Consider the following 18,049-nt stretch of genomic DNA (forward strand, 5'->3'; position numbering starts at 1 on the left):
GAAAAGCACCGTCTGCCCACCTTGCAGTGGGTCCCAGCAAAGAAACGAGCCCGCTCAGAACTGGCGAGCTGACCGGGCCAGGCCCGGGCGGGCCGTCCTGCCGGGTGAGCAGGAGGAGGAGAAGTGGGGGGCTCGGGCAGCGCCCCGTCTCCTCAGGGCTCAGAGAGGCTCCTCCCACCCCGCCGGGGTGCCCGGCATGTGCGGAGCAGATAAGGCCGGCTGCCCCCCCCCCAAGCTGGGCAGGGCCGCAGGGACCCGGTTTTTACTAGCATGAAGTCATGCACTAAATCCTGACATGGTTTCTGTCAGCCTCCGGCAGGCAGGCCTTTGTTTTGCCCCCTCCGGCGAAAGCTCTTTCTATTGGCCTCGCGGGAGAATATCCCACTTTTCCTTTGCCCGGCCACGTCCAGGGCCTCACAGGGACCACAACGGCAGGGAAACGAGCTGGGAAAGGCCTGGCCTATAAAGCTCCGAGCGTTTACGGGCTCCTGCTTCGAGGCTCTGGGGACGGGTCCAGGCCCTCGGCCGGCACCGCCGCTGGCCGGGCCGCCACACTACGGAGCTCGCTGCAAGGAGGAGGGAAGAAGAAAGGAAGCGGCGGGGCCGGTGGAACAGTCTTGTCTTTGGGGTCCGAACGACGCTCCCGAAGTCATCTGTCCTCGGGACGGTGATTTCATCCTCCCATCTGCAGGATGAGGGGGGGGAGGGCGGACTGGACGGCTTCCGAGGTCCCCTCTAGATCCAGGTCAGTGACCCTGTGATGGCCACAAGATATGGGGACGGAGGAAGGTTCTCTGGACCTGCCACCTTTGGGCGACTGCTCAGAAACAAAGGGAACCTCTGTGCCAGCGAGGCAGGCAGTCCGTCAGCCAGTACTTACTAAGTGCCTGCTATGTGCCTGGCAGAAAGACAAATGCCAGGGGGCAGCTGGGTAGCTCAGTGGAGTGAGAGCCAGGCCTAGAGACAGGAGGTCCTGGGTTCAAACCCGGCCTCAGATACTTCCCAGTTGTGTGACCCTGGGCAAGTCACTTGACCCCCATGGCCCACCCTTACCAATCTTCCACCTATGAGGCAATACCCAGAAGTTAAGGGTTTAAAAATATATATAAGGATCCAGGACAGTTTTGAAGGACTTATTCAGAAAAATTCTGTCCATCTCTAGAGAAAGAACTGTTGGAGTCAGAATGCGGATCAAAGCATACAATATTTTGCTTTAGTTTATTTGTTTTTAATTTAATGTTTTGACTTTGTATGAATATTCTCTCACAACAATGACCAAAATGGAAGTAAGCTTTGCATGGTAATACATGTCTAACCCAAACCAAACTGCTTATTGTCTCCAGGAGTGAGGAAGGAGAAGAGAGAGGGAGGCGATCTGGATCTTATACTTTTGGGAGACCTACATTTAAAAAATTGGGGAAAATAAAATATTAAAAAAGTAGAAAGAAAATGTCACGTCTCATAAAAAGGACAAGACATTTTCATCACTCAGTAACTACAGTATCACCAATATGCAAGAACATTAGAGAATTATAGATCAAAGAATCATGGGAGGGTCTGAGGGAATCGATGAGAAAGGAACAACTCATTTTCCCCAAATACACACGCCGAAAGGTCAGCTTCTTTCTGGGCCTCCAGTTCTAAACGGAGGCTTGAACTCAGTGCTAGAACCTCAGCCCTTTCCCAGGAGTCGATGCCAGTGAAAGATGAAGGCAGGCAACAGAAAAGACTGTCATGGATGAAGAGTCTCCCAATGAGATAAAAAGAGGTCTGGGCTTGACTTGGGTGGACTCTGGTTCAAATCATACATTCATCTACCATTTATTTGCTCTGGGACCCTTGGCAATTCAGTTCATCAAGCTTGTATTGAGAGAGGTTCTAGAGCTAATAAGACAAAATAAAAAACAGTCCCTGCCCTCAAGGGTCTTCCACTTTGCATCCATGGGAAGTACCTGTAAGATCACCTGAAAAGGAGCACTAATGATCAGAGGGAGCCAGCTCTCCCCTAGGCAGCGAGCCTAGAATTAAGCCTTAGTTCCAAGAAGTAGAGGTGAAGAGAGAGGACCCAATCACCCGGGTAAAGGTATGGAGGTGGGAGATGTTCAGAGACCACTAAGTAGAATGGTTTGACTGTAATAATGTATGCTTGAGGGGAAGAAATGAGTCAAGAAGGGGAGAGACTGAAAGGCAATTAACTTCCCCATTATTAACTCAATCAAGAAACAAGTATGAAATGCTGCTAGGTGCTGGGTGCAAGAGACCCAAAGATAAAAATTAAACAGACTCTGTTCTGTCCTCAAAGGAGCTCACATCCCCCCCCCCCCCACACACACACCCAGGGGAGAAAAATAGCGACCCAAAGACTTGCAGCTTTAAATCCCGTGAGGCTAAATACTAGCTGGCATGTATGTAATGCCGTAAGCTATGCAGAGTGCTTTCCACTTGGTATTTTCTCTAATTCTCATCACTTTGGAAGGCAGGTGCTGTTATTATCCTCATTTTGCAGATAGCAATAGTGTAATAGCTAATATTTATATAGAGCTTCCTATGTGGCAGGCAATGTGCTAGGTGCATTACCATTATTATCTCATTATCTGATAACCGGGAAATGTAGAGACTTTTATTATCCCCATTTTACAGATAAAGAAACTGAGGTGGAGAGAGGTTACGTGACTTGCTCAGACTAATATACCTTGTCAACTCGAATCAATAAATATTTTTAAGCACCTACTATGTGCCAGGCACCGTGCTAGGTGCGAGGGATACGAATGCACCTATCGAGTATCTGATAGCTGGGTGGTGCCATAGTGCACAGAGTGTCAGCATTGAGTCAGGAGGATCCAAACTCAAATCCAGTCTCAGACATTTACTAGCTATGTGACCCTGAGCCAGTCACTTGATCTTTTTTGCCTCGATTGCCTCATCTGTAAAATGAGCTGGAAAAGGAAATGGCCCATGCTCCCCCCAAAATAAAACAAAACCCCAAAAATTCTAAATGGGGTTACAAAGACTTGGATATGGCTGAGAAATGACTGAACAATCACAATAAGTTCTCTGAGGCTGGATTCGAACTCAGATCTCCTTGACTTCAATTCCTGGACTCTGTCCACTGTGGCAATCTAAACAGAACAAAGGCAGTCAAGAATAAAGCTCGAGGTTTAGGCCCATTCCCTGCCAGATCTGTCTTCTACAAAGACTCTGGGCTGCTGCTCCATCTCGCTGCCCAGTTCTCATGAAATGAACCATAAGGCCCGAGTGGTTCTGGTCAGGATGAGTGTTTCCAAATTAGGCTTGATCTAAAAGAATAATGTTATAGTTTACAGCTTTGCCGTGTTTCTTTTCTTCATTTACACTCTCTCTTTAATCAAAAGACTTTCCCAAACAGGAACATATTTTGGTATTCCACAAAGAAACAGAGTTGGTTTCACGCTAGTCGGGCTGCTCTGAAAGCTTGGGTATTGCCCAGCTCCTGTTTAAACAACTATTTTTAGCTAAAAATGGAAAACTGACACCAGACGAGCCCAGTTTTGAGGAAAAAAACAAACCGTGAGCCCTGGAGTTGTCTAGATTAGGCAGCTCCATCCAGAGAAGGATGAAGGCAGGAAAAGAAGGAGAAAGAGTGGAAGAGATCCAACTCAGAAGAGAGAGACTCAGCCTCAATACCCTCAAAATGACATCTACCATATCATTCACTTCCTTCATTTAACAGAGTTAACAGATTAACATTTTTATTTCCAGTTTTCGTTATGAGAATCTGCCAGGTCAGGATTCTGGGAATCCGAATGCTGACCTCAGATCAGGGGACTGAAGTCCAGAAATGGAATCTGGGATCTGAAAGAGAATCCGCTGATCACTTCCTAAAAGAAGTCTCTAAAGGAAAGCTCCCAGGAAGGGCACAAACAAAATTCAGAGTTTAAGGTCAAAGAAATGCCAAGTTTATTCCCTGTTCTTATTCCTATCCCATTTGTTACTTTAGATAGGGAAGTGGAGGTTCAAAGACTTGCATTTACTTGCCCACAGTCACACAAATTGCAAATGGCGGATGCAGCAGTGCCTGAATACAAGTTTCTTAATTCTAAGTCCAACAATCTTCCAATCACAAAGGGGAAGAGATTATATATGTTGAGGAATTTCAGGGCTCCCCATCCCCACTAGCTGCCCAGACCAATTTCTTTGGTATCCATCCATCCAATAAATTAATACCGTGCACCCATTCTCTATTTCAAGAAATTGAAAATCCAGGGGGAGAAACGAGAAAAGAATAAACCATCGTAATATAAGGAAGACTGTGATAAGAATTGAGCACATAGTAGGAGCTTAATTAATGTTGGTTGATTGATAAAGTAGATACAGAGAGGCGCAAAGTAAATGCTAAAAGTGTTCAGTGAAGGAAAAAATCCTAATTCATTAGTTTGTAGAAGGACAGGAGGTTAGGGCAGCCCCAAATATCAGAGCTGGAAGAGATCTTGGTGGTTCTCTCTCTAGTCCAATCCCATGGTTTTTTCAGTCCAGGGAACAGAGGGCCAGAGAACAAGGTGGATACTATGTGAAGAGTAAAGGCCCAAACTAAGTCACTTGAGTCTTCAGAATGGGTTGTTCTCCCCATTAGAATGTTAGCTCCTGGGGCAGCTGGGTAGCTCAGTGGATTGAGAGTCAGACCTAAAGATGGGAGGTCCTAGGTTCAAATCCTGCCTCAGACACTTCCCAGCTGTGTGACCCTGGGTAAGTCACTTGACCCCCATTTGCCCACCCTTACTACTCTTCCACCTAGGAGCCAATACACAGAAGTTAAGGGTTTAAAAAAAAATGTTAGCTCCTTGTGGGAAAGGATCTGGTTTCCATCTCGTGTTTGTGTCTTCTGGGCTTATCATAGTTTGGGGCACATAGTAAACATTTAAAAATGTTTTTCCATCCAATTGTTGTTCATTCATTCAATTGACTTGAAGCACAGGGCATGAAGCCTGAATATAGACTAAATATAGGTTGCCTCAAGGGAGAAACATTTGAACTGGGAACTATTAGGGCGGACAAGCTGGTGCCCCTCACTTGGGGCAAATCCCTGACCTCTCCCATCCTTTTCAGCTCAAATCAATGATCTTATGATCTCGAAGACCCCTTTCAGCTCTAACTTGGTTCTATAAGCATAGGCTTTAGGGGGTATAGTAGACAGAGTGCTGAACTTGGATGCAGGAAGATCTGAGTTCAAATTCTGCATCAGACACTGAAGTATGACCCTGGGTAGGTCCCTTCACCTCTCTTTTAGTAACATGGGGACAATGATAGCATCTACCTCACAGATCTGTTATGAGAAACAATTGAAGTAGCAAATGTTGAGAGCTTTTCACATCTTAAAATACTACACAGCTATGAGCTACAATGCCTGGCACACAATAAATGGTCCCTGGCTTATTGGTTATTATTATTCTCTGTAAAATAAAGGTATTGGATTAGGTGATATCTAATTCCCCTTCTGGTGCACTCAATGCAAGAGGCAAATCCTGCCTGACATTAATATCTATGTGATCTCAGGGGATTTACTTAACTATTCTGGGCCTCAGTTTCTTCATCTGTAAAATTAGGGTGTTGGGGCTGATGGCTTCTGGGGTCCCTCCCAGCTTGGTCTACGAGTCTATGATTTATTAAATGTCACCTCTGTGCTAAGTACTATCTGATCCTGGGCAATACAAGGACAAAAGCCAAATAGTCTCTGCCTTCAAGGAGCTTAAATTCTACGAGGATGGAGCTCTCCAACACGTCCCCAGATCACACTGCAGGACCTCCAAGTCCCTCGGGACAATAAGAATTTTGGATTCTGGAAGGCATCCAGGCAGCTTGATTTTCCGGGTAGCTAACCCAAGCCCTCCACGCCCCGTGCCCTGACGACGTGCTGAAGGGCCCTCAGAGACAAGGCGCCCTTGGGTTTCACCAGACAAAGGGCACCCATCTGCTAGGCATGCAGGGTTAGCCCCAGATGGAGCCCCCATCCCTCTCGGGACTCCAGTCAGAAGGACGCGTCCCTTTCTCTGAACTGGAACACACAGAGAACAATGGAGAAAGGGCTCGTTGACATGGAGGGGGCTTAGATCATGGGGAAGGCAGACGGAGAGCTTTGCTTACTCAGCTTTCATTTCTAGGATGTTTACCCAGATCACGCTGAGTTGTTCTCCTCTCCAACAGGAGGCCAGCCAAAAGGAAAGAGGCATGGGTGGAACCAGAAAGAACCAGAATCAACCCAAGGGCAACAACCTTGCTCAGGTGCCTCTTCTCCCACCTCTCCAGAGAGGGAACTGGCAAGTCAACTTAACCGCCATTTTCACAGCATCATTGGCCAAGACGAGGGGCTCCTAACCTGGGATCTGAGAACTTTTATTTTGGGCTCATTTCAATAACCGTATTTGAAAAGAATTCGTTTCCTTCCTAATCCCAACCATCTTGTTTTATGCATTTCTTTAAAAATATCCTTCTGAGAAGGGGGTCCTTAGGCTTCTCTGGCCCACCAGAAGGGTCTCTGAAACAAAAAATGTCACAGCCCCGCTGGCCTAGAGCTGGAAGGAACCTCAGAGGTCATCTAGGCACAGGATTACAGCATTTGAGAGTCGGAAGGGACCGCAGTGGTCATCTAGTCCAATCTCCTTCTTTTACAGATAGAGAAACTGAGTCCCAGGGAGGTCGTGTGAGTTTTTCAAAGTCACACAGGGCTTGCAGACTACTAGATTTAGGGTTGGAACAGGCTCTCCTGTTAAATCCTCTCCTTTTTAGAAATAATCATTGTAATTGGTATTTAGATAGTGCTTAGCAATTTGAAAAAAAAGTCTATCAAGGCGCCTCAGGGAGGCAGCTAGAAGGCTTCATTTTAAGTGTGTGTGTGTGTGTGTGTGTGTGTGTGTGTGTATTTTAGTGAAGCAAAGACTACTGACCCCACCCCCAAAAAGCAGGCTCTAACAAAAGGATGAGCGTTAGTGAAGGCACTAAAGGGTAGGCGAACTCTGTGGAAGGCAGTTTCATGAAAAGCCTGCTGAAAAGTCACAGTAAATCAGAGCAGAACCAGATTCCCACATGCTCTACTATTGTCTTCTCTTCTTCATCAGACTGGTGCAGCTAACTGAATTCCATTCAAAGCCCTCAAAGATCTGGCTCCAATTTACCTTTCCTTCTTATGTCCTAGGCTGACAAGTGGTACAGTGGAGATCTGAGTTTAAATCTGGCTTCTGACATTAATTCATTAGCTGTGTAATCCTAGAGAAGTCATTTAACTTCTGCCTCAGTTTCCTCACCTCTAAAATGGGAATAATAACAGCATAATTGGTGAATATAGAATGGTGTAGAGTCCTGAAAAATAGTGCCAAGAACAAGCTAAGTTTCCCCTCAAATATAATTTTTTAAAAGCTATCTTGAATGACAAAGGAGAATCAAAGAAAGAATGGAATCTGTGCTTGGAATAGATGAGATGATGATAAATGAGAAGGGAGAAAAGGACATGTTGATTCGTTTTTGTTTTGTTTTTCATGTTCCCTGCCAAGGTTTCAGAAGTGAGAATGACAGAAGGAAAGGAGTGAACAGGATTTGGAAGCCAAGACTGAGTTAAGTGCTGATAAGAGAACTTCTTTTAGCTCTTGAGGAAATCAAATCAACTGGCCCAAATGGCCTGGTGGGTATGATGGCGGAGTCCCTGAAAGGAGGTATGTGAAAGCTCACAATCAATAGGAGAGGCACCACAAGATTGGAAAAGGGCAAATATTGTCCTGGTGTTCCAAAAAGGAAGGAGAAGAGAGTCTGCAAACTGTAGGCCAGGGAGCCTGACTTTGGGACGTGGGAAAATTTTAGAACAGAACACTAAAGGGATGGTCAACAAACATTTAGAAAGGGAGGCAGTGATAACAAAGCACCACCATGGTGTCGTCAAGAATAGGTCATGCCAGACTAACCTTGTTTCCTTTTTTGATGGGCTCACTTAGCTAATAGATGAGGGGAATGATGTGGACAGTTTACAAATGAGATATGTGTGGGAGAAGCTGGAGAAAATCCAAAGAAGGAAGGCAATAACACAAAGGAGGCTTGGGAAAGGCTTCTTGTATACAAGGTGGAATTTTAGCTGGGACTTGTAGGAAGCCCAAGAGATGGAAAGGAAGAAGGAGAAAATTTCAAGAATGGAAAACAGGGGGGCAGCTAGGTAGCTCAGTGGATTGAGAGCTCAATGGATTGAGAGCCAGGCCTAGAGACGGGGGGTCCTGGGTTCAAGTCTGGCCTCAGATACTTCCCAGCTGTGTGACCCTGGGCAAGTCACTTGACCCCCATTGCCTACCCTTACCATTCTTCTGCCTTGGAGCCAATACACAGTATTGACTCTAAGACAGAAGGTAAGGGTTTAAAAAAAAAAAAAAAAGGAAAACAGCAGTGAAAATGGCTGGAGTTTGGAGAGATGGAGAGAGGGAATAAGCATTTATTAAGCTCCTACTATGTTGTGGCAGGTCCTATGTGTTAAGTATTTTCCAAATGTTATTTCATTTAACTCTTCACTACAGGTAAGTTTGTTAGCTCAGGCACAGAAATTCTAGTTTTAGAGTGGGATGTTGGGGTGGGGGGGTTGTTGGCCTGAGGGGGATGGGAATAAGGGAGCAGTCAGTCGGGGACAGAGTATGTGGTTTGAATAACGATCGTGAGACTCAGAATCAATGAGATAGGGACTATATAATGGGTTGAGAATTTGTTAATAATCGAGGAATGACTACAGGTAGGTTCTCAAGATCACTAGAGGTTTGTTCTAGGGGGAATCCTCTCAGAGAGTTAGGCAGCAAAATGTAGCACAAGTGGGTAGAGATACTCATGTTGGGGCAGGCTCTGGAGAGGCAACCCGTGGAGGAAGTATGGTGATAATTCTTCCCTCCAAGTGGAGGGTGTGTCACTCATGGAGATTGTCTTCTAATATAACCACACCCATGCTTTGCCCATACAGCCCAAGACTCCCTGCTCTACCCCTCCCCAATGTATTTATGCATGTTTCTAATGCTCCCCCCATTCTTAACCCTTCCATTAGCCCCCATCTAACCTTGACAGCAACAGTTCAGCAGGTGTCACTGAAAAAAAATGAAGCCTCTCTCAATTAACAATGGAGAGCTCTATTGAAAACATTTGGAGAGCAAAGTTTTGTTGAGAGCTTTAAGAAGACACATGACTTACCCAGGGTCTCATAGTCACTATGTGTCAGCAACAGGATTTGAACCCCTATCTTGCTGACTTCAATTTCATGTCTCTAATATTCTTCATTGTTTCTCAAGGTTTCATTATTCCCATTTCACAGGTGAGGAAACGGATGCTCACTGGAGGTTGGGGATTTGCCTATGGCCATATAGTCACGTGTGTCAAAGGTGGAATTCAAACCCAGGTGGGTCCAGTCATCAGGATAGTCAATTATGTCTTTCTAGATTCTTCTGGCTACCTCGATTCCCCATGGCTTGGCTTCTAAGGCAAGAACTTTGGTAAGATGATCTTGGGCTCTGGGCTTGGGTTATTACTACTCCAGGGGCAAATTTTTAGAATAGAAACTTCAGAAGGACACTGATCGGGCTACTTTCGTCTTACAGAAACCCAGAATCTCCAAGTGGGAAGCCACGTTGTCTAAACTGTACTTGGACTCTGAAGCAGACCTAGCAGCTGGGCTTCTGGACTTTGTTGCCTGAAGACATCTAATGAAGGCAAACTCATTCCCTCCCAAGAAAGAACACTGCGCTTTGGGATCATTCTCGGCTACCCAGAATCAAAAATCCCAAACTCAGAATTGGAAAGGACCTCAGACTGCTGAGTTCAACCCATATCTGCATGAGGTGCCCAGCTACGAAACCCCAACAAAGGGGCATCTAGGCATAAGAGCTGTCCTTTATCAGGATTTGATTTGTTACTTTACAACTTTTATCCACTATTCCAATTTCTGTCCTCTGTTGCCAAGGAGAACAGGGCAAGTCTGTCTCCAGGGTGACAGTTCTTTAAATCCTTGTAAACAGTTAATATGTTCCCCACACTTTCCTGCACTTGCCAAATTCTCTCTTCTCCAGGAGAGCCAGTCCTAGTTTCTTCACCAAATCCTCATGTGGCATGAACTTAAGACACTTTACCATACTGGTTGCTCTTCTTTGGACACTTTCCAGGTGGTTGTCCCTTCTCTGTCTTTAATTCCTCCCTTTCCTTCTCTAAGCTGTCTCTCATCTTTCCTCCCTCCCTGGCTACTTCCCTCATTCCTCCTTTCTTCTCTCTGCCTCCCTCCTGTCTTGTCTCTCTGTATTTCTATCTCTCTTCTTCTCTTCCTCCTTTCTTTTATCTCTGCATCTGTCCCTCTCCCTCTCTTCTTCCCTCCTTCCATTTCTCCCTTCTTTATCTCTGCCTCTCCTCTCCCTTTTCTCCCTCCTATTTCTGTTTCTATCTCTCTCCCTTTTCTTCCTCCTATTTCTGTTTCTATCTGTCTCCCTCCCTCCTTCTGTCTGACTCTCTGTATTTCTACCTCTCTTCTTTTCTTCCTCCTTTCTTTTATCTCTGCATCTGTCCCTCTCCCTCTCTTCTTCCCTCCTTCCATTTCGCCCCTCGCCTCTCCTTTTATCCCTCCTATTTCTGTTTCTACCTGTCTCCCTCCTTCCTTCTATCTATCTGTCTCTCTCCGTCTCTTCTTCCCTCCTTCTATCTCTCTCTACATTTCTGTCTCCCTTACTTCCTCCATTCTATCGTCTCTCTGTCTCTCTCTCTCTCTTTCTGTGCGCCATGCACACATAATAAACACTGTGTAAATAGCCACTAGAATTCTCCCTGAAAGCTTTCAGTTCTCCATGTAGAGAGTGAGATTTGTTGAGTGGAAGAGGTGACAGGGAACAGGAGAATTTGGATAGAAATCCTCTTCCACTCTCAAGATTCCTTGACCCAAATTGGGCAATCCTCTTTATCTTATCTTTCCCCATTCCCTCCTGATCCTCCCATTCTCTGCAGCTGCTGGTTCTGAGGCTCCCTTGGAGAAGGGCTGGTGCTTCCATTAAGCCACCCTCGCCTGGGCTGTCCTGCCAGCTCCTCCAGTCTGTCCCTAGAGCACAAAGTGTTGAAAGTGATTCTTGAGTTTATCATGAATTGGAGAGGCGGGAAAAGCCGTCCTTTCCAGAGCTTAGTCAAAGCCCAGCTACATTTCTTCACTTTTGCTCAGACTGGGACCTAGATAAGGTAGGAGAAGGGGACGGGGACGGGGTCTTGTCAAAGGCTGGATACTTTAACTTTCAATAAAGCAAAGAGTGCCAAAGGCATACAGAGGAGATGGAGGAGGACCCACGGACTGCTGGTTCTGTTCAAGAGGAGGAAACGTTGCCTGCTGGTTAGGGCAAAGGGACACAGAAAATCTCTGATCAACCCTGGTCCTAGAGTTCCATGCTAAGGAACTTTAACTTATATTTTCATATTTCCCCTAACCCTCCCCCAGTCTAACACAGCTAGTCATGGAGATGGTCATACCCTTGGTCTAGTCCAGAACAGTTAGTTTGTGAATGAATAATAAAGGGTGGCCCATCATATTGCCCTCCTCAGTAGACTCCATTGGCTCTCTATCACCTCCAGGATGGAATAAAAATACTCTCTGGCATTCAGAGCCCTTCACGACGTGCTCAGCCTTGTTATTCGTCGCTCTCCTTCTCACATTTGATGGTCCTACCAAACTGGCTTCTTGGTTTCTGCTCCAGAGACAACACAGCATCCCACCTCCAAGCCGAGCCTTCCTATACGCCATTGACTGGGGCTGGAGTTTTCCTCCTCCTTAAAGCCATCTTTTAGAATCCTGGCTTCTTCCTAAGCTCAGCTCCAGCTCTCCCATGAGTCTGGGTGACTGGCCCCATCTACCCGCACTTCCCCTCCAAAAATGACCTTCTATCGTCTATGTATAAACTTGTTATACACTTCTCTATTTCACTAGGGTTTCCTCCAATAGGACTCTGAGTTCCTGAGGGCAGAGACGGCTTTCCATTCTTGTCTGTATCTCCAGTGCCCGGCCCAGTGTTTGGTCCGTAACAAATAACTGATCAGCATTTATGGCTAATAATAACTAATATCTCTATGGGGCTTTTAAGATTTCCAAAGTTCTCTATACATACTATTTTATTTGAACTTTATGACCACGCAGAGAAGTAGGTGTTGTTATTATCTCCATTTTACAGGTGAAGAGACGGAGGCAGAGAGAATTCCAATGACTTGCCCAGGGTCACACAACCAGGAGGTTTCTGAGAATGTATTTGAACTCAAATCTTCCTGATGGCAAGTCTGGCACGCTATCCTCTATATCACCTACTTGTGCCTTATCGATTACCTGACTGCCTGATTCAAACTGGCTTTCCCAAAGAGTGTTGGCAGCAGAAGGGCAGGAGACTTCAAGGAAAAAAATGGCCCATGAATATATTTAAGAGAATTCTAAGGATGAGAAGACTCCAAAATGAACATGGCATGCCATCGAGGGAGTCCCCAGCCCTTGGCTTCATGCCAAGTCTAGGAGTTTATGGATTTATATTCTTAACCACAGAAATCCATCCTGGGATCCAGATTATCAGCAGCCATTGAAACAAGGATTAACAGGAACAAATATTGGACCCGGGTGGGAAGGCATTTTAAACATGAATGATTTTCGTGAAAAAGTTTTAATCTTTGTTTAAATTAAAACATCAAAAGGATTTCACTTATCAACCAATCCAACGAGCAGTAAAAAAAGGCAATTAGCTTTAAGGAACAGGCGGCGGGGTGATCAAACTTCTGATCTGTCTGAAGACCAATCAGCTTCTTCTCCCCATGCAAGGAGAAATGCGATTAGGAGGGGGTGACTCTAAGGCCCCTTCCACTGCTGCAATTAACTGGCTGATGAAGTATCCGAAGGTCTTGGCCAACGGCCAATGTTGATTTTTTACTCCTTGCATGTTTTATTAATGGAATTCCACTGGGCCTCCGGGAACATACAGAATGGTATTAAAAGATCTCCCATTGGGACCCAAAGGCCTGGCTCAGGAAATGGACCCAGTGCTGCAGAGCTTGATTCAAAGGCAGACTTGGTCCAAATGGCCCCAACCATGGCAGCCTTCTTGACACAGAAAGCCATGCATACAGTAGGCATATATATATATATATATTTGTTGAATGAATGAATGGAATGGGGATTCGATTGTTTTTAGTGAGTTCTGTTCAGGATATCAGCAAAGGATTTGAAAGTCAAAACAACGTGACTTGGAATCCTTCCTCAGACCCGAGCTAGACGAGGCCCCCGACAGCTGCATTTGAGTTTAGGTAAATGACATTTCCAGGGAGTATAAACCATAAAGATGAGTTTAAGATGTGACTATCAAGCTTTATATGCAGACGAAAATGGAAACCAGAGAAGATGCTAAACTTGGGGTTCTCATACTTTGTGATCTTAAGACCCTTCTAGGCTCTTAACAACTGTTCAGGGCCTCCCCACAAAGAGCTTTGGTTTCTTTGGGTTAGATCTATCAGTATTGACCACTTTCAAAATTGAAATGTCTCAGTACTATTAGAGAAATAGTTTTGGCCTTGTAGATGCCCTAAAAGAGTCTTGGAGACACCGGCTTAAAGGAAAATAAGCTTTTGCTAATCTTTAATTTTTGGCCCTGATTTGCCTGCAATTGAGAGTTTGAGGAGCAAATTCTTCTGGGTCAAAGGCCGTTGCTTACCACCCTACAAGACCTTGGCCCTGGATGGCTCATCCTTGAATAGAATAGGAGGTCAGAGTTTCTACAGGCAAGACTCAGTCATGAGATTAGAGTTTACACTCAGAGCCCTCGAAACTGCTCCAGAGGGGGCAGCTGGGAAGCTCAGTGGATTGAGAGCCAGGCCTAGAGAGGGAGGTCCTGGGTTCAAATCTGACCTCAGACACTTCCCAGCTGTGTGACCCTGGGCAAGTCACTTAACCCCCATTGCCTACCCTTACCACTCTTCTGCCTTGGAGCCAATACACCGTGTTGACTCCCAGAAGGAAGGTAAGGGTTTAAAAAAAAAAACTGCTCCAGAATACAGCCAGCAGCAGAGGTGGATGGGCAATGGGGGGGGGGGGGGGGGGGGACCTTTTCAACAATTCTTCCTGCCCATCCTGACATTGTGGTCACACCCTCCAAAAAGGTGTCCTTCCTGTTGAGCCCTCCTGAATCCCAACAGAGGTTTGATCCTCTCTGCTGGTTATTCATGACCTTGTCTTTTCCCATTTTCTCTATGGATGACCTCTGAGTGAGACAGAGTAGGTAATTCAAGTCAATACGAGGCATCCAAGGAAAACTGACCATTGGCCAGACCCATCATCCCTCTGTGATTTGAGGATGTCTTTTCTGTTTTAGATCACTGATCTGGGGAATGTGGTTCTTATCTCTTATGTTCCCAGGCCAGTGCCACTTCCTGGTGGAAGCCTGGTGGTCTTTTTGTGTCGGGATAAGGTCAGAAAGGTTTTAGGAGCAGGGCCAGGGCTGGTCAAGATGCTCAGGCCAGGGCATGGTGAAGGAACCTAAGCCCAAGGGAATCTGGGTAGCTGCCCACCTGCGAACAAGGTTCTAAAACCCATCTGTGCCCGCCAGGAGAAGGCACTGTCGGGGTAGTCGGTTACTTCCCAGGCCTTCTGATAGAAAAACCAACATGCAGGCCAGAGTAAACGAAAGACAAGTCCACGAACAATGAAAACTGAGATTAAGAAGCTGGGTCTCCCGAGAGGTAACTGGCGGGCCGTTAGCTATCTGCATGCCAGAGAAAACAAAAGGGCAGCCTGAAGAGAAACAAAGACGTCTCTCAGAGCTGTTCCCAGTTCAGAGATGCCTCCTGCACAGTCCTTTTCTGCTAAGGCTCTCTGCATCCAGCCATCCTCCCCCTTCTTTCCCTCCCTCATCAGAACTAGCATTAAGTGGCGAGTTAATTTGTGTAAACGCAAAACACCTTCCATACGTCGTCGTGTTTGATCTTCCTAACAACCATCTCACAAAAGGAACTGATCGTAAGGGAGATGGCCATGAAGACTGATGGGAACTCTGCCCTTCGACCCTCAGTGCCAAAGACGATGACAAAACCAGGCTGCCGGAGCCGGGACCCCCGAGTCCTCAGAGAGATGCCGGCCCTCGGCCAGGCTCACTGGCCATCCCTGCCTCCTCCTTCTCCAAGACACAACCTTTTCAATGGCCAATCTGGAATTGCTTTGGGCTTTGAGATTTCAGATGCCCCATCCCAGAGATTCTTGAGACAAAGCCAGACGGCCATCTGTTGGCAGTGGCGGCTTCCCATCAGGGCAGGTGTCAGCCGCAAAAGGCACAATCCCCAATCTGGTTGAAATGAGAGCAAGAAGGATGGCACGTTGGCCTTCCTCCTTGAACCCTAGATAGCACGTTCCAGTCAAGAAGGACCCCCACGCGAAAGAAGGCAATCAAATAGGAAGGAAAAAACTACTTACGATGATCCAGGGCTTGCTGTGGGTGGGGGACCTGGAAATAAAGACAAAAAAGAAGACAAGAAACAGTGTTAGCTCGAGTCAGTCAAGGATGCCCACTAGGAAGGCACGGTCAAGCCATTACAGATCCAAGTGAGGAACTGCCCTGGAGAACCATTCATTGTCCCAAGATTCATTGCTACTCCCAATCCATGAGCCAAAGCACCAAGGAGGGAGAACACGGATTCCACAGCTCCAGCTCAGGTCTGATGAATGTCGCAGGAAATGCCACTACATGAAGCATTTGAATGCGAATCATCCCAACAAGCAGATGTGGCCCATTTGGGATACTTAGTGATTACTCGAGACCCTGCAGACCTCTTCCAGTCAAATCCTGACTGCAGGCCTCTACCAAGTTTAGAGTCAATCCATCAAATATGCTGATTCTTAAAAAATACCATATTTATTGATCGATACCCCCAGGCTGAGTTTTGATTATGTGTTATGTGGGTGGTAGGGGAAAGGGAACTCCCATTATTATATTTTTTAACCTCTTACTTCCCATCTGAGAAATAATACTAAGTATTGGTCCCAAGGCAGAAGCACAGTCAGGGCTAGGCCATGGGAGATAAATGACTTGCCCAGGGACACACAACTAGAAAATGTCTGAGACCAGATTCAAACTAGGACTTCGTATCTTTAGGCCTGGCTTTCAATCCATTGAGCCACTTAGCTGCTCCTTATAATTATCTTAATGATGATGATGATAATAATAATAATAGCTAGCATTTATGTAACATTTTGAGGTGTGCCAGACATTGTGTTACCATTAGAGGAAAAACTATATCAGTCAGTTGCCTCATGATTCCAATCATCATCCCTGACCGAAACACTCTTCTTTAGCGACTATTCCCTTATGGGCGCCATCTTCCCCTGTCCAAATGTAAGAGCCTCGAGGACAGAGCCGGCAATACTTTCTGAATCTGTATCCCCAGAGCTTAGGACAACGCCTGACACACATCGAGCCCTTAAATCCTTTTTTCAGTCATTCATTCGAGCTCTTTTGTGTAAAGAATTGACCTCGTTGTCTTTAAGAGACAGATAAAGCTCTATGTCTATAGGAAACCATTTCTGATCATCTTTTTAACTCTGTATCTATCCTGCATCTATTTATTTTCATGTTGTCTCTCCCATTAGATTATGAGCTTCTTGAGGGCAAGGACTGTCGTTTGTATCCCCAGAGCTCAGCCCAGCCCAGAGTAGATACTTAATAAATAAATGACTTAATAAATGTTTATAGACTGATTGATCCCCAATTGCTAATCCCTCTCTAGGCAATAATCTTCTTTCTGTTCTATCTGTGTGTAGATACAAATATAGATGTGTACACCTCGACCTATTTGTATGAGTACAGGTTGTCTTCCCTGCTGAGTCTGTGAGCTCCTCAGTGGGAGGGTCTGTTTTACTCTTGCTTCTATACTCCTGGAAAACCAAATACCTGGTATGCAGTAGCTATTTAATAAATGCCTATTGGTTGGCTGCAGTTGGGCATTCAAGAACCAGGCATAAAAGATGGCACCTTACCAAACTTGACAAAGAGGACTCCAGTGGTGGACACCACTTTTTTGCCATTGCTTGCAACACACTGGAAGTAACCGGTGTCTGTAGTGTCCAGGTTCCTTATCCGCAACCGAGAACCATAGTTGGTGGCTCGAAAGGAAATCCTCCGGGGCTCCTGGACCACGGGGGCATCATTTTTAAACCAGCGGATGGTCGGGGGAGGGTTTCCAGAGACTTTGCAGTGCAACTCGGCTGTCTGGCCCAAAGAAGTGGTGATGTTGTTCATGGGCTCATCCAACGTCAAGAAGGAATCTGTGAAGATAATACAGAGACAGAATAGGATGATGGGTGAGAAGAGCCCATTAGTGAGTGTTTTGGGGAATAAGAGAATCCTATAGTCCAATATCAGGCTTGAAGAAATTCTCCCATCCTTTTAAGTGTGTTCTTGGGAGTCGTAATTCTACAAGCACTGGTTGTATGCATTATGTCACTCCTCTGCTCAAGAAGCAAAAGTAGGTCCTTCTTCCCTTTCAGTCTCCTCTATCTGGAATTCAAGGCTCTGAAAAATCTGGCTACAAACTACCTATCCAGGCGTAACACCTCTGATCCATTCAATGTTACAGTTTGACTGGCCTAATCGCTGGTCTTTGTACATGGAATGGCAGCTCCAGCCTTAGTGTCTTGGCTAAAGCTGCCCCACCTGTCTGGAATGTTCTTCCTCTTCATTTCTGTTATGGTGCCCCAGAACCCAGAACATCACAGGGATTTAATGAATGCACATCAAATGAACTAATAAGCACTTAAACACATTCACATCCATGATCTCATCTGACCTTTGCAACAGCCACATGAGGTAGGGAGAGGAAGTATATTCAGTCAGAGGAGCTCCGGCCTTAACCCAGTGCCTGGCATATAACAGGTAACTAGGAAATGCTTGTTGGTTTGATGTGACTTGATTTTCATTCTAGCCCTCTCAGGAGTGCTCCCTTCCATGGGAAGTGGAAGGAAGGAAGGAAGGAAGGAAGGAAGGAAGGAAGGAAGGAAGGAAGGAAGGAAGGAAGGAAGGAAGGAAGG

General features: G+C 45.8%; 1 protein-coding gene across 1 annotated transcript in view; it reads right to left on the reverse strand.

The window, feature by feature from the left end:
• ROR1 (receptor tyrosine kinase like orphan receptor 1) overlaps window positions 1-18,049 on the reverse strand; it is a 122,316-nt gene that overhangs the window by 86,075 nt on the left and 18,192 nt on the right. The window contains exons 4-5 of the mRNA XM_044674771.1: window positions 17,000-17,289; window positions 15,440-15,470 (exon numbers count right to left, since the gene is read on the reverse strand). Coding sequence (XP_044530706.1) covers window positions 15,440-15,470; window positions 17,000-17,289 — 321 coding nt within the window. The remainder of the gene's footprint in view (window positions 1-15,439; window positions 15,471-16,999; window positions 17,290-18,049) is intronic.

Source organism: Gracilinanus agilis, chromosome 4, assembly GCF_016433145.1.
Source record: "Gracilinanus agilis isolate LMUSP501 chromosome 4, AgileGrace, whole genome shotgun sequence".
Lineage (NCBI taxonomy): Eukaryota > Metazoa > Chordata > Mammalia > Didelphimorphia > Didelphidae > Gracilinanus > Gracilinanus agilis.